General features: G+C 36.8%; 1 protein-coding gene across 1 annotated transcript in view; it reads left to right on the top strand.

Moving 5' to 3' along the window:
* The window catches only part of LOC138385770 (EGF-like and EMI domain-containing protein 1), a 94,601-nt gene that overhangs the window by 71,576 nt on the left and 5,729 nt on the right, over positions 1 to 17,296 (top strand). The window contains 4 exon segments of the mRNA XM_069472000.1: positions 1,575 to 1,637; positions 1,640 to 1,684; positions 9,755 to 9,892; positions 13,768 to 13,890. Coding sequence (XP_069328101.1) covers positions 1,575 to 1,637; positions 1,640 to 1,684; positions 9,755 to 9,892; positions 13,768 to 13,890 — 369 coding nt within the window.

Below are 17,296 nucleotides of genomic sequence, written 5' to 3'. Positions count from 1 at the left end.
CTCAGCCAGAGAAACTATCACAAGAGCAAACAGACAACCTACAGAATGGGAAAAAATATTCGTATGTTACACATCCTATAAAGGGCTGATAACAAGAATCTATATAGAACTCAGGAAAATCAGCAAGAAAAAAATCAAACAACCCTATCAAAAAGTGGGCGAAGAACATGAACAGAAACTTTTCAAAGGAAGACAGAATAATGACCAACAAACATGTGAAAAAATACTCAACATCTCTAATCATCAGGCAAATGCAAATCAAAACCACAATGAGATATCATTTATCTCCAGTGAGAATGGCCGCTATCAAAAAGTTCCAAAACAATAAATATTGGCGAGGATGTGGAGAGATAGGAACGCTCATACACTGCTGTTGGGACTGCAGACTAGTGCAACCTCTGTGGAAAGCAATATGGAGATACCTTAAAGAGATACAAGTAGAATTACCATTTGATCCAGCAATCCCATTACTGGGCATCTACACAAAAGAATAATAGACATTCTATTAAAAAGACATCTGCACTCGAATGTTTATAGCAGCACAATTCACAATTGCATAGATGTGGAAGCAACCAAAGTGCCCATCAATACAGAGTGGATTAATAAAATGTGGTATATGTATACCATGGAGTACTATTCAGCTATAAGAAACAATGGTAATATAGCACCTCTTATATTTTCCTGAATGGAGCTGGAACCCATTTTACTAAGTGAGGTATCCCAACAATGGAAAAATAAGCACCACATGTACTCACCATCAAATTGGTTTCACTGATCAACACCTAAGTGCACATATAGGAATAACATTCATCAGGCGTTGGGCAGAAGGGAGGAGGGAGGAAGGGGTGGGTATATACATACAAAATGAGTGCTATGCACACCATCTGGGGTATGGACTCACTTGAAGCTCTGACTTGGGGGGGGGCAAGGGCAATATACGTAACCTAAACATTTGTACCCCCATATGCTGAAATTAAAAAAAAAAAAAAAAGAGATGAAGCAGAGATCACCTGGGCCACAAAACTGAAGTTTCACTGAACGGAATTGACTATTGATGTCAGTAAAGAGAGAGGATACTGGTGTCTAAATGGCATTGCCTTGTGACAGTCAAATGTATATAGCACAAACCATGGATAGGTAAATATGAAGGCCCTAACTCTGCCTTGCCCATGGCCACACATACTATCTAATTTAAATCAGGAAGATGTCATTTTGGTTAAGAATGGGATGTATATTCCTAAAGACAAATTACAATGACTTCTTCTCTATATTATTAAGAAACCGATTAAGCCTATTTTTTCTTTTCTTCTCTCTTTTTCCCAATTAATGGATACTAGTAGGTTCTAATAGAAGTGTTTGAGAGCACTAGAGGCCAACACTAGAGGTAATGTCATAGCAGTTGGTTTATTTATAAATGCCCCCTTTATACAAAGAATATGGAACCTGTGTGGTATTTACTGTTACACTGGGTATTGGGGGTCAATGGGGAAGAGATACGTTAATTCATTTTTATAGTTTGCTGGTAAGTCTTAGTTAGAGCTCCTAAGACTTAGCTGTTGTGTCTCTTTTTGCAGATATAACAGAGTATGCTGAAGGGCTTGCTCACTGCCGTCATTACTGTGTGAACTCTGTGGGATCTTTCACCCTGGCTTTGAGCTGGGAGCTTATGGAAAACGGTGTTACAGTAAGTGGCAACCAGTTGCAGCATAGGAAATGTGTGGTATTTTATAAGTATTAAATGAGAGTAAAAAACAAAAGAGCACTGAATATTTTGCCAAGGTAGGGGCACCTGAAAATGTTTTCCACTGAGGTAGGGTAGGGGTGGGGACTTAGAAGTCTGACTCCCGCATTTTATACATGAAGGAACAGAGGCCCAGAGTCAATAGAAAATGGTTTTCATAATAATCCAGGGCAGTCAGCAAGGACTAAGTCTCAGGTCTTCTAACTTGGGGCTCTTTTAGGCTCATGGATCTTTTTTGTGAAGAGTCTGCCTACTTTATCAGCTCTGCTATGCAATATTTATCGAACACTAATAACCCTAATGTAAAATTCAAGGAAAAGAAACTAGCATGGGTGGAGGAACCATTGCTACAAACAGCAGCTCTAGGTTGTAGTACCATGTGTGACACATTGGATGCTCTAATGAGAATATCCTTTTTGGCCATACCCTTCCCACCGCCATTCATCATGCCTCTTTATAAAGCTCTTTCTTGCTTTGCCTTCTCTTCCACCAACTAATCCCTCTACCCCTTCTCTTCAAAAAAATTATAATCCATGTCATCTAACCTTAACTTCTTCCTCCCTAGGCTCAGTTATACAACTTAACATATCCCTTATTAAATGTCAATATACTGAGTTATTAGCTGTAGCTGCTATTACAGCTATCTCCTTCTCTCACATCTTCCCCACTGATCCCCTGCTTAATCTGTAGATGAGCACATTTCCTACTTTACTAAGCTTAAATTATCTGATACTGATTCCCTTCAGTACCATATTTTCTACCTTAATATTTCCCATCCTCACCTGTCCTACTTCTTCCATCCTTTTCCAAATGACAGCATTTTTTTTTTCTTATTTTTATGGCTGATTTCTCCATCTCTGCCTCTTGTGTGGTGTTGGCACAGCAACAGTTCATTTTTCTTCTTCATCTTCAGACCCAATATTTCTCTCAGTGACTTCTTCCTTTCTTTCCCCAGTTCATATCTATAACTTAGCAGGTGAATTTTACTGTGTTCAAAACAGAACCATGCTAACTTGATTTTGCTTTAAATTCAGGACGACAAATCTTAAATGACTAAGCAGCATGGCTGGACAAACCTGTACTATCAGAATATGTCTACTTTCACCCTCATCAAATTAAGTGTTTAACACATCTTTCTCTTCCAAATCTTTATATCGCCCCCTTTTTGCCTTTGTCTTTACCTTGTCTCTTATGTCATCAAAAATGGATGCAAACTATCATTCAAGGTAATAATTGACCCAAAATCTCCCATAGAGTCCTATAGAAAAGGCTTCCCTCCTATTAATATGAAGGAAGTGGCCTTATTATTATGAAATGTCATCTTCACTGTGCTTTGGATTCCATGCTCTCTTAACATCTCAAGATCTTTTCTTTTGCAATTATCCCCATCTTTTCTGAAGTGTTAGTTCTTCTAAATCATTCTCCTCAGCACAGCAACATGGTCAAGTATCTTCTGTCTTTGAACTACTCTCATGTGAGCCCACATTTCATTAGAGCTACTGTATGATTCGCTTCACTGCAAAATTTGTGATGATTATAGCCAATAACTCCTTTTTTTAATCTTGTATTCTCCCATCCACCCACACTAATCAGGCTTTCATCTCTACCACTTTGCTAGTCACCCATGCCCTCCATGCTACCAGATTGAATGGTAACATCTCTGATTTTAACCTACTTGACCTCTCAGTAGCTTTCAACATAGTCGCCTAACCTCATTCTTCTTGAAACACTTTCTCTTATCATCTATGTTATAATACTATACTTTTCTAGTTTTCTTCTCCATCTCTGACCTTTCTCTTAATGTAAAATTTATATTTCCAACCTTTCTCCTTCTTTTAACTACATGTGAATATACCAAACTATCTATTCAGCATCTCTACCTGAATGACTGGTAGTCATTACAAACTTGATAGAGCAGAACAGAACTGCTGATTTTAAGTCTCAGTCCCAAAGATCCTCTTCCCAGTTCTTCACATCTTAGTAAACCACCCATTCAGTGCTGAAGCTAAGAACCCAATGATATACTTAGTAAATGAAAGAATTAGGACTTGAATGAGGGTCTTTCTGCTTCAGATACTCTATCATTTCTACTTCATCAGGTATTTGAATATATTATATGTATTTTTATTACTTTTAATGCAGGAATAAGAATAAAAATAGCGATAAATAGAATAAATATTTTAGCATTCTTACATGAGCTCCCTCATGAAGAGAAATTATTAGAGTCCCTAAATTCTTCATTCTTCTCTCCTGTATAAAATTCTATGTTTCTTTAATTCTATACTCCTTAAAGTCTGTTGGTATATTTTTGTTTCTTAAAGACTGAATATTTGCTGCAGTGATATTTGCCTTTTAAGGAGCAAACTAAGTAAGATGGGAAAGAAAAATTGACTACTAATTAAGGTACAATTTCTTCTGAAGTCTGTCTTTTTCTGAATGCCCTAAGGAGTCCTTTTAGGCTGAGAAAAATGTGGATGGGTTTTTCTTTCTTATTAATGTTTTGGCTTTTTAATATGGCCAGAGGTTTAGAGGATGAGTACATTTTACAAATGTATGAAATAAAACCTTTTGCAACTTAATTGGTGCATTCTCAGTTATCATGAAAGAGGGGGTCATTATTGATAATGAGTTATGAAGTAAGGCTTTCTGTAGAATTTACTTGGGAAAGCAATTTACTCTAGAGTAGAATACATTTGGTAGAAGTATATTTTTACATTTATTTCCTTATTTGAATATTTGGCTAGGCTGTTTCTGCAATCCTCACCAGACCTCAATATTTACTAACTGACATATAAACCTTTCTTGGTGAAAACTGGTATTTTGAGCTGTTTCAAAACCTGTAGGTGGAGTAAATCTTTTTAGAGCATGGTAATGTTTAACTATGAATTTTATGTGCCCATCATCTAACAAGTATATTTTAGGATGAAACTTGTTTTTCTTTTTTCCTAGAAAACAACATTTTATATTTATGTAATTTCAACCATTAAATCCTCACAGTGTGCTATGAATTACCAATCACTATCTTGTGATTAGAAAGTGGTAAATTCCAGATACAGCATACTTTCCCCAAATTACAAAGCAATACATAACATAGTTTAGCTTATGGTCCATACCTATTTAATGCAATTGTTTTCCATCAAGCAAACTATATTGGTTACCTATAAGAAACTACAAAGATCATTTAAAAAAGATTTTAAGTATGATTTTTTTAAAGTGTAATAGTAAAAGATTGTTTATAATCTGGATCAAGGATTCAAAATCTCAGCTTTCATCTGGTGGACAGTTAGAGATCTGAGTTTGCGCTTATTTTAGTCTTATATATATTTAATGAGGTCACCATAGTATTATTTATATTTAAATCAAATTACCACAAGCAATCTCAGAACTCTATTGATGCAATATCACAGGCAAACAGCAATAAGAGAAGCCTACATAAAATTTGTCAAATGGATACTTTCACTGCTTTTTTCTTCCTTTAAAGAATCCATTAGTATTTGAAATGTATTACAGTTTCCAGTACCTTAAATATAATCTAATCCAGGGGGCAAAATGCTAACACCAACACAAGATAGGCATTAAATATAAATGTGTAAAGCAGGCTAAGTATAAGAAAATAGGGCATTGTGGGGACTGTGTTGAATCAGAGAGGGCGTTCTGGGGCGAAAGAGGACAGCTATTGCTTGCCTCCAGCTACCTATCCAACTATCGCCCAGAGCAATCACTACGCCAGTTTGGCTAAACTCACTGATTTATTCAACAAATACCCACTAAACACCTACCACATACCGGGCACTGTTCTCAGCACTAGAGATACGATGGTGAACAAGTCAGGCAAAGTTCCTGCCCTTATGGAACTTGCAGCCATACAGAGGAGACAGAAAGTAGAAAAGTAATCAAAGAAATGTGTACCATCATGTCATAGAGTGATAATGTATAATGATAAGAAGATTCAAGAAGAGGGAGCAGCAAGCACTAAGAAGTCAGCCCTAAGGTAGGGCTGAGCTTGTTTTGTGCTCAAGAAATAGAAAACCAGTGTGGGCTGGAAAATAATCAACAAAAGGAAGAGAGAGGCGATGAAGTCAGAGCAGTAGGCAGGAGGAGGGATGAGTCAGATCATATAAGACCTGTAGGCCATCGCAAGGGATTTGGATTTTATTCCAAATGTGATGAGAAGGCATTGGGTGGTTTTGAACAAGGAGCAGTGTGATATGTTTACATTTTAAAAAAATCTCTATGGCTACTCTGTAGAGAATAGACAGTAGGGAGTGTGAGTAAAGGCAAGATAAGAGTCAGTCAGGTGAGCTCTGATGGAGGTTTGAATTAAGGTAGCAACACTGGAGATGGTGAGAACAGAATTGAGATTTATTTTGTAGGGAAACCTGAGAGGAATTACTGATGTGGATTTCAGGAAAAAAAGAGGAATCAAGCATAATTCTTGGTTTGGGGCATCAGAAAAAGTTGAATAAGAATGCCTTTTACCAAAATGTAGATTCTGGTGGAAGAACAGGTTTAGGGATGGACCACCAGGTATGTTTGGAAGTCACGAGTTCTATTTTTGTGGTATAGAAATGGCATGTAGGTAGTTTCTATTTTCTAACTAGATATTAATATAAAAGTCTGGAAGTTTGTAGATGTCAAGGCTGGAGTGAGAATCTCATTAACATGTAGATGCTCATATTTAAGCCATGAGTGAGAACGGGGCCACCTGCACAGTGAAGGTTTCTGGAGGGGAGCACAGAGAACTGAGACTGGGGACTCCAACAATCAGCACCTGGAATGCGATGGAGAGACAGGACAGACTGAAAAAGAATGTCCAGTAAGCTTTGTTGGAAATCTGGATAGTGTGATTTCCTAAAGGGCAATATAAGAAAAGATTGAAGAAAGGAGTGGCCAATGGTGTCAAATGCTACTAAGAAATCGGGCAGAGTGGCAGTGGCTGGAGAAAAATGTGGGATCTCTTCTCTTAATTTATGTTTTTAATTAACAGACAGTAAAATTACATTTTTTGTGTATGGTTCTATCATTTTAACACAACTATAGATTTATGTAAAGACCATTGCAATAAGGAGTAAGAACAGTTTCATCAACCCCAGAAACTCACTTGTGCTATCTTCAGCTTGTCATCTATTCCCCATCCCTAACCTTTGGCAACTACTGATCTGTTCTCCCTCACCGGAAGTTTGTTTTCTCAAGAACATCAGTACATGGGAGCAGACAGTGTATAACCTTGCATTCAGCATAATGCCTTTGGGATTCAGCAAGTTTTTGCTCATATAAAGAGTTTTATACATTGATGGGTAGTATTCTATCGTGTGGATATACCACAGTTGGTTTTTTGTTCACCCATTGAAGGACATTTGGATTGTTGTCTTCATATTTGAGCAATTATGAAGAGAGCTGTTGTAAAGTAAACATTTGCATTCAGGTTTTTGTGTGAACATGTTTGTTTTATTTCTCTTCAGTAAATACCTAGGGCTGGAATTTCAAGGCCATATGGTAAGTGTATATTTAAGTTTATAAGAAACTACGAAACTATGTTTTGGAATGACTGTAACATGGGTGATTGACTTTGTTTTTTAAAAATAGGAGTCCTTTGGTTTTTGAAGAAAAGGTGGAAATCCAGAAGTTCATTTAAAAATTCTCCCTTTTTAAAATACTTTGATAATCAAATTTCATATATCTGTAGGATTGATATAGCTTGCCTTCAAACCTTAATGTAACTCAGTCCCCATGTTAACAATGGGAAAAACTGAGGATCAGAAATATAAAATAATTTACAGAAGATCACACAGCCCTAAAGTGTCTGGACTTTTGATTTTAAATTTTTTGCTCTTTCTACTATATTGCACTGTATCTCTTAGAAAAATATTACTTTTCAGTGAAATAAATTACACTACTACTGCTAGTCAAATTATTTTTTCTTTCCACATGATATTATATAGGGAAATACCTCTGAATTAGATAACTCTGCCTTTTACTAGCTCTGTTATCTTGGGCAAATCTTTTATCTTCATTTTCTAGTCTGCTAAGCAAAAATCATAATGCTATTTTTAAGGCTTCTTGTAATATTTAGATTAATAAGCACATATGATATCTTGCATAGTATAAGCATTCAAATAAATGTACTTATGATAATTTCATTTAATTATAATACTGTTATTCAAAATGAAGTTTAAAAATGAGTATGTTTCTGAACTTTAAATATGTGAAAGCAATCTGAGAGAGTAAACATTATATAGTAGAAAAAACTAGCCCAGAAGACTTGGCTTTTTATATCAATAGTGCTGTAAATGTTATTAAAGAAGTGATTCCACCTCAACTGACCTTACTTTTCTCGCTAAAATATGATGGAGGTTAATTTGATAGACTCTAAGATACCAAATATGATTCATAAATATTTTAAAATGCCTCCTTATAAGAATGGCCATGGAAAACATATGGGACAAAAAACCCTCAATTCTGTATCATAAAGATATGCATGTACCTATCTCCACAGCCAGAGATATAATTTGAAATATGTCTCCCTAAAGAATATATGTTAACATACCATGAAAAGTATCAGGTCCCTTTATTATTTTAATCTTTCCTTTAACTTTCTAATTTTGCTCAATCCTAAACTAGCTGTTTCTAAACCCAAGGGGCTTCTTATTTTCAACAATACATTGATTAGCATAATTCTTCTTTTGTTTATTCAATCATTCAAAGCCTATTTCTGAACATCTGTTATGAGCTGGGTAATCAAGATGATAATGGCACAGTGGGATGAGCACAATGACAGGGATGTGCACTGAGTGCTTGGGAGCACGCGAGGCTGCTGCCTGCCCTAGGCCAGAGGCTGGGAACTAGGGAGGATGGTTTCTGGAACTGTAGCGTATATCCAGGCAGTTCTAATGATGATATGTGCTTTCCAGGAGTGCCACAATCTCAAATATCCTTGTCCTGTTCTTTCCCACCTTTCTTTTTATAATATTTGTATATATTTACAGGGTCCATATGTTGTTTTAATACAAAATCAAATCAGAGTAATTGGGATCCATCACCTCAGGCATTTATCATTTCTTTGTGTTAAGAATATTCCACTTCCACTCTTTCAGTCCCATTTTTCTTCTTCCAAATGATTCAGGAGTTAAGACTGAAAGGGAATAAACCAATATAGATGCTTTCAGTAAGACGCGGTGTGTTCAAGCAACACAAATGAAAAACCATAGAATTCCAGTGGTAAAAATAGCATTCAGAGTATCTAAATTCCATATTTTAAACACAGATTCCAAACATCTTTTTATTTCTCATTTCCTCATTTAGAAAACAAGCAAGTCCAATACCTGTGTGCTTAAGACAATATTGGTATTCATATTTTGAGGCTGACGCCCACCAATATGCCCCAAATTAGTAACATGTACCAGGATTGGCAAATTGGTTTTTAAAGTACTAGTTTACGTAATAAATGATTCTCATATACATCAAAGCTGATTAGCACATCAACATGACACTAGCTACATATGATCAGTTAATTCATTGGTTTTGTATTTACGTTTTTGTTCCAAGTTTATTTTTTAACAGCATTTTTATGTACTCATGTAGCCACTAAAAAGGACAGATAATATAGCATATTATGAGCTTGAGAACAAAAATGTCAGCTGTCAAACAACCTATTTGATTTCTGATCATTGATTCAATATACATAATTTTTTATATCCTTAAAATACTGAGAATTCCCAAAGGCATGTGTCCTTTAAGATAAAAGTGTTTAATAATCACTGGTGGACTCATCATTATCTTTTTGCATCACTTAGTCAACTTAACATCATTTATTGGTTTATTAGTATTTCAATATGGTAAAAACATTTTCAATGTTTATCAGACTTTAGACTTTTATATGTATAAAGTGTTGATAGATTTCCAATAAAGTTTGTCATCCTCCCAATTGAGAGAATGTGAACGTACCCATTGTTGACATATATTCAGGTTTCTCTGTTGTTATGCTAATAACCCTCTTTTGCTTGTTTTGGAAAGAAATTGAATTGAAAATTGTCAATAGCTGTGAAAAGAACAATGGTGGTTGTTCTCATCACTGTGAACATGCAATTGGTGGGCCTCATTGTTCCTGTAACCATGGACACCAGCTTGATTCAGATGAGAAAACATGCATAGGTAATGTTTGATAAATGCCATCTTCATTCAAAAGTTGCTCTGGGTTCCTTTAGCCCTTTCATTTCTAGTACTTACTGCTATAATGTGAGCAACATCTCTCAAACTGCAAGGAGAAATAGATTGAACAGAGGCTCTGGCTACTGAATAAATGTTAAAGAAAGATTGCTTAACAGAAGATATCACATTTAGATATTTACCTTGAAATTAAAGGAGATTTAAAACATCTTAACAAAATATATGGACTTAATAAGTTTATTTCAGGAAAATACTCCAAGGTCTATCTAACCATCAAATATAATTTGTAATTCCAACAATAAGTGCTACCATGTACTCCAATTTTTTCTACCGCAAGCAGAAACTACATCATTTGTATTGGTTTTCAACTTGGTAATGATTTGGTTGCATGTTCAACTTTGATATGGCAGGTAGCTATATTCTAAAAGAAAACTTTAAAATGTATCATTTCTTGGATAACCTGGCTCATACCCATTTTTAATTACTAAGTTTTCCAACTTATTATTAGAATTTATACCATTGGAGACAATGAGAAGAATAAATTCCACCGTAGCCTTGCTTCATAATGAAATGTTTAATCTAGAGCTTCTGAGAAAAAGGAATATCTACTATAAATAGGGATAGTAGGTATCCAACTATATTACTATGTACTCTAGTCCTGAGAATATTTCCAAGCTCCTAAAGTAGTGATTTGTCATTATTCAGGAATTATGACACCACATTTGCTTATTTTCTTTTGTTATGCTTTATGTTCCATGTTCCCGCTCTTAAAAATTATGAATACTAAAAAATCTTCTGAATATTTTATGCTACTCAATATGGTTAGAGACAACTAAGTATAGAAAAATGTGAATTTCAATGGTATAAGTATTTGGGACTTTTTATTTTGGCACTATGTTACAGAATGAACTTCAAGAAATTTTGCTGTATTCTGGTTTCATAAATTGTTGAAGCCATTGCTTGTATTTCTTGAGCCAACATTGCCTTCTGCATGGCTGAGTCTACAGTGGTTAACTTATTGAAAACAATTGCTTTCCTTACCTCTTTTTATGTAATGAAAAATATGCTTATATTTTTTCCTATTTTGTTAAAGTTTGTATTTATAGGAAAAACAAAGGCTTTCCTTTTTTTTTTCTTCCTCTTCCTCCTTCCTTCTACCCTTCTTTCCTTCCTTTCTTCTTTTCTATCTCTCTGTTTGTTCCTCTTTTGAGTATTGAATAAGGGAAACTGGAATTTTGCTGAACCTTTTCTTTGCAACTTAAAATTTAATGTCTCTCTTTATTCTTTAAAAAGTACAATTCAGTAAAGTTCTTATTTATAGCTAGAAACAAATAGCATCTGCCAGGGTCAAAATGTAGACAATTGCATATTTATGAGATTGCAACAGTCAACATGACAATGTTATTTTGTTTATGGCTCAAGTTTATTTCATTTTCTAACAATAAAAAAACATTCATTTCTAAAGACCAAATATTCACAAGCGTAAAGGCAATGATTCATTTGGAGTGTACAGATACGTGCTTTACTTATTTGCCTAAAAACAGAGTAAGGCCTTGTATGTTTGTAAAAAAAACATTCATGCATAAAGGAAATCAATGGATTTTCTTTTCAGCTTATATTAGTATAAACCTTTAAAAAAATGAGACTGTACAAATGTGAAATACATCAGCCAGTCTGCAAATGGTCAATCAGTCTTGCCCAAAGGCAAAAATTTATTAGGGCTAAAACCTAGAGGTGTGTTGACACAATTTGAAAGACAGCTATATAAAATTTAAATGTCTGACCAGCAACAAAGTCACTAAATTAACAATTTCTCAGTTATTGCAACAGTTATTACAAAATATTTCTAACCTTGTAGAGTTTCATTCAGTGACTATGTATGAGGGACAGATACAGAAGATCAAGTTTCTCACTTTTGATGCTTTTCTGAAGTCAGAGCTCAAATGTTTAATTGCTTTGCCTGGCTACATTTGGTCCTCTACTTTTGATTAGAGCTAGATTTTTCTGTAGAGATGGATTTCTCTGCAATGGTGAAATATTTGGTATATTGGCCAATTTAGGTAAAATGTGATCATCAGAGAGAAAGAAAATTAAAAGGGAAAAATAAACAAGCAAAGATCTTGCCAGATAACATCTGAAAAGAAATCAAGAAATTTAGGAAACAGGTGGTGCAAGGGTTGAAGTAGAAGGGCATTTTAAGAATAGCTTGTGATGTACGAAGATTGGGGTTTCAGATGAGTTCCAGATTGAGGATGATATACATGAGACAAGCTAGAAATAGCACCAGAGGAATGTTAATAGAAGAATCAAATATGGATCATAAAACGATAGGTTGAAGGACTTATTTTTCAATTGTGTCATGCAATTGCGCATCTTGCTAGTTGAAAACAGGAAATCCTGAGATCTGTACGTTTGAAGGTCCTAGTGGTGTCTGAGACAAATAACAAAAAAATCTGGAAATTAAAAAAAAAAAAACCTTAAAGGATAATGTTTTCAATGAAATGGAACTGAAATTTTCAAAAAGTTTTTTATCCTCTACTTCATGCTATAAAAGATTAATAAAAAGAAGGTTTAATATAAGAAAGGAAAAAAATATCTAGAATTTCGCAAGTAGCACTGCTTGTGACATTTTGCCAGAGAAAAATGTTTTGTGTCCTATGACCTTCATTTAGATATTTTATAGAGACCCTTCACCTTGATTGACTGATTGCATTTTCTCCCCTTCCTTTCTCTCGTCTTAATTTCCTTGAGTTGATACCCTCTCCAAAGCTAATTGAGAGACTGACCTTTTTTTTATCTACGGCTGCTCATGTAGTTATGGAACAAAAGGATTTTGTAAACTCAGCACTGACAGGCTACCCAACTTAACAGCTCAACAAACAGAGGGCGTTGAATTAAACCAAGGATGTAGAGGCTAAAACCCTTACCAAACAATTCCCAGGTGTCCAGCCTAAGGAAAGCAGTGGTGAAATGTCTGTTGCTATTCCTTGGCCAATTATGTGAGAAATGATCACCTTAAAACTCAGGCCAGATCGGTTATCCTTTGGATAAGAACTTCAGTTTGACATCTTCTGGTGCATTTTTATTTTCCCCAGGGATGTTATGTCTTAAGAAGAAAAATTCACGGTTGTAGAATTCTAAAATAATAGTGCTGAAGCAGACTTAAAGATCATTGCTTAGAGAACTGCCCTTATGACAGAACATTCTATGGTAAAGATGTCACAGATGCAACAAAAACTCCCATACCTCACTCATCCCAGTCACAGAATCATCTAAAAGTTCAAGCAAATGCTCTAAAATATTCTATAATTTAAAACATAATATTTAAAATAAGTGTTCTGCCCTCTCTCAAACTGCAGTTACCACTTCTCTCACCAGTCATGTGAGTTCCTTTTGCTTGGGAACTTGCTTCGATCTGAAGTTCTAGAAGAACAAACACATTATGGAGTCTAAGACTGTCTCCTCTTTGCAGCTGTCAAATGTTCACTAAATGGAATTTTTTGGCTTTTCTTTGTCAAGCTGTTTTTTTGTTCTTCAAGTTCTCTGTTTATTCAGTCAGATTGTTGTTTAAAGTGGAAAAATAGCAGAGATCTGTTTTCCTATGCTTATAAATGCATTTGGAGATTATTTACATGCTTTTAACATAAATAACAGGCATAGAAGAAGCATGCAAGAAACAAACCAAAAGTGGGTCTCATTCTTTTTGTGTTATAGTTTCTTCAATGGTTGTATTATGTGGCCTGAGAAATAGAAAATGATTAGTAAAACAGCTTTAATTTAGAAATGAGGCTCATCAGTGCTTCCATAGGAACATTAAGTTCCTGTCTCTGTAATAACAGAAGTGTCTTTTCACCCTTCAGACCTTGATGAATATGAGAATGGAGAAGTCTACCGTGCCCAGTCCTGCATCAACTATTCAGGAAGCTATGAATGCAGTTGCCAGGAAGGCTTTCCAATCAGTTCCAGTGGTTGTGGATGTGACGGTAAGTTCCTGAGAGCTAACGTGAAATAACTGATGTGAAGGGGCAATAAGTGAAGGAAGAATATATAAGCAGAGGACTAGAGTGGAAAAGGGAAGACTTTGACACTAAAGAGACTTGGATTTTATGTGGTTCTACCATTTACCATCATACGACCTTGAACCACTCTAACTTTTATGAGCCTTAGCTCCTCATCAGTAAAATGAGGGCAATATAGGATTAGTGGGTGAATTAAGTAAAGTAATAAATATAAAGTGCCTCATACAGTGGTTGACAAAGAAAAATCACTCAACTAAAAGTAGCTATTTTTATTATCATGTTCATTGGTTCATAATCCCTTTCTCCTAATTTAATATATATATATATGCAAATGAGATATTTTGGCAGGCACACTGCCATAGGAATCACCCATGGCAAGCTTGACTGGAATTAAAAAGTTGGTTACTGAAAGTCATTTTCAATGAGTTTTTTAATTAGAGAGCAGTAGCAAAAGGATTTCCAGTTCCTGAGCCGCAGTCCAAATCTGTCTCAGAATCCCTTACATTTCTGATATTAACAGAGCTAATGCAAGTTTTAAGATGAGTCATTTTGTAATTTTCTATCTAAATTGTTAATATTACTTCATTTACCTTTCAGGTATTTCTTGCTTATGTATTTTTTTTAATATAGAAGAGTTTGAATTTAATGAGTAGAGTTAGTTGACTTTGTTTATACCATTAAGAATACCTCATGTAAGTCATTGCTGTAATTTACCTTGAAAAGTTTACCTTAAATGTATAATCTGAAGGAGGCCAAGATGGTGGAATAGAAGTAGTCCACACATGCCGTTGTCTAGGAGAGGATCAAAAACTGCAAATAGATGCTCACCTATGGATAGACCCTCTTGGAGAGAGCGTTGTAAATCACCAGAGAACAGACAGGAGACACTCAGAGTGAAGGAGATGGGGATGGGGAGTTCCACTCACCACAATCAGAAGGTACCTGGCAGAGACCCCTACATATGGGCAGGTGATAAAGGAGAGAACCCCAGGTCCCCATACTGCCAACAAGGACACTGTGACTGGAGATGTTAAGGGCCCCACCACCACCACTGCAAGTATCCCTCTTGATCAGGGAACTGCTTGGAGACTATATGGTGAAGTTGCATCAGAGAGCAGGCTCAGCAGGGACCTGCTGGCCTCAGTTCCCAGGCTGTTGCAGCTGACGCCACTCTGAGCTCTCAGGTCTGGAGCTCCTGGTCTACACAGGGATAAGCTTCACTGTACTTGTCCCAGAACCACCCCTTGCCAAGCTGAGGAGGGAAAAGGGAGAGCAGATGCTCTCACATGCCCATGACTGAGAGCCAAGGGACCCCCCACCCCCAGGGAACTCAACTGGAGCTTGAGTGGTCCCACAGTAGCAGCCTCAGTGGGGCCTATGTGAGGACAAAGCCCCAGCCACCCAGTAGCCCAGCCCCACAGTCCTGTGCGCTGACCAGTGGAGCAAGCCCCATGGCCCCATGCACTGCCACACTAAGGCCCATGCTCCTGTGGACCCAGATGCTGATCAGAGGTCCACATGTCCATGGACCCATGTGCCAAATGGCAGGCCACACCCTCATGGTCCTGCATACAAACTGGAGGAACAAGCACCATGACCCCACATGCCATGTGGAGGTCCATGTTCCCATGGACCTGCATGCCATGTGGTAGGCCATGCCCACTGGTTTTGTGTGCCAGATGGCAGGCCACACCCTTGTGGCCCTGACTGCTGACAAGCAGAACAAGGCCCCTGGCCCTGGGTGATGCCATATCTGTAGTCCAGCTCTCCACATGGATCCACTAGCCGCAAGCCATCCCCCATCACATACTGCCATTACACCTAGATCTGGGTGGAGCAAACACCTGAAGCCCTGACACCTGCAGCCACTGCCTAGATAACCTTGTCAAACAGCCACCTGCCTCAGTGAAGAGGGTCTCACCCAGTCCCCAGATCAAGCTTCCAACAGAGGGCTAGGTACCAATCCACTACTCCACAAGAAGATTTCCCCAGCATTGGCCTAGGTCCCATGATGCACCTACACCCAGGCACCCACCAAGGTAACATGACCTGAACCCCCACTGACTGCAGTTTAATGATGTGTGCATGTGCCAACCAAGGTGTCATAACCCATCTAGACACTGGTCAATGTTGTAACACCCACCTCTGTGGAAAGGGACTTTTGCAGCCACCCGTGCAAGCTTCCAACAGTGGCCTGGGGACCCATACACCAATCTGAATGAATATTTCCCAGAATCAGCTTGGGCTGTGACAACCACTGGGGATCAAAACAATGCAGGAAAACACCTGTGTTACAGGTTCTCAGTGCATCTACCCCTCCCTCTCCAGGTCAATCCTCTGAAGTAGGAAACAAAAGCATTATCTAGGAATTTCTCCTTCTCACTAAGGATGAGAATTCCCAGCAAAGGAGAACAAGTGTGCTGCAAACTAATCAGCCCTGACCTGAGAGAAGAGATTTCAGATGAAAAGAAACTAGCAAAATATTCTGGCAATGTTAAAAAACAAACTAGTTTGACACCCTCAAAAGATCACAGTATATCCACAGCAATAGATCCTAACCAAAAGGAAATTGTTAAAATATCAGAGATGGAATTCAAAATATGGATGGCAAATGAGATGAATGGAATTGAAGAGAAAGTTGAAAACCAACAGAAAGAAGCCAAAAAAAAAATTTTCAGGACATGAATGAAAAAAGTGAAAAAGTTGCTAAAGAGATAAACAGCATAAGAAAGTATATAACAGAACTTAAAGAAATGAGTCATTTAAGTATTATAAAATACAGCAGAAAGCTTCAATGAAAGGCTAGATCTAGCAGAAGAAAGACTTTCAAAGCTTGAGAAAAGGCTTTCTCACTAACCCAGTCCAGTCAAAGCTGCAGATAAAAGAATAAATCATAATGACCAATCACTCAGAGAAATATGGGACTATGAGAAATGAGCCAATATACAAATTATAGGTATCCTAGAAGGAGAAAAAGGAAAGGCAAAAAGTATGGTAAACCTATTCAAGGGAATGATTGAAGAGAATTTCCCTGGAATCACCAGAGATTCAAATATCCGGATATAAGATAATCATCAAATGCCAGAAAGATTCATAGCAAACAAGATATTTCCAAGATGCATAGTCATCAACCAGGCAAAAGTAAAAATGAAGAAGAAGATTCTACAAGCTGTAAGATGAGAGCTATAACCAAAATACAAAGAAAAACCCATCAGGCTAACAGCAGACTTCTCAGTGGAGACCTTACAAGCCAGAAGAGATTGGGCCTGATTCTTAATCTTCTTAAACAGAAGAATTGCCAGACAAGAATTTCATATCCTGCAAAACTAAGTTTCATAAATGATGGAGAAATAGACTTTTCCACACTTAG

This window comes from Eulemur rufifrons, chromosome 7 (assembly GCF_041146395.1).
Source record: "Eulemur rufifrons isolate Redbay chromosome 7, OSU_ERuf_1, whole genome shotgun sequence".
In the NCBI taxonomy this organism is placed as follows: Eukaryota; Metazoa; Chordata; class Mammalia; order Primates; family Lemuridae; genus Eulemur; species Eulemur rufifrons.
Note: the sequence above shows the minus strand (reverse complement) of the source record. Positions and strands in the feature narration are given on the sequence as shown.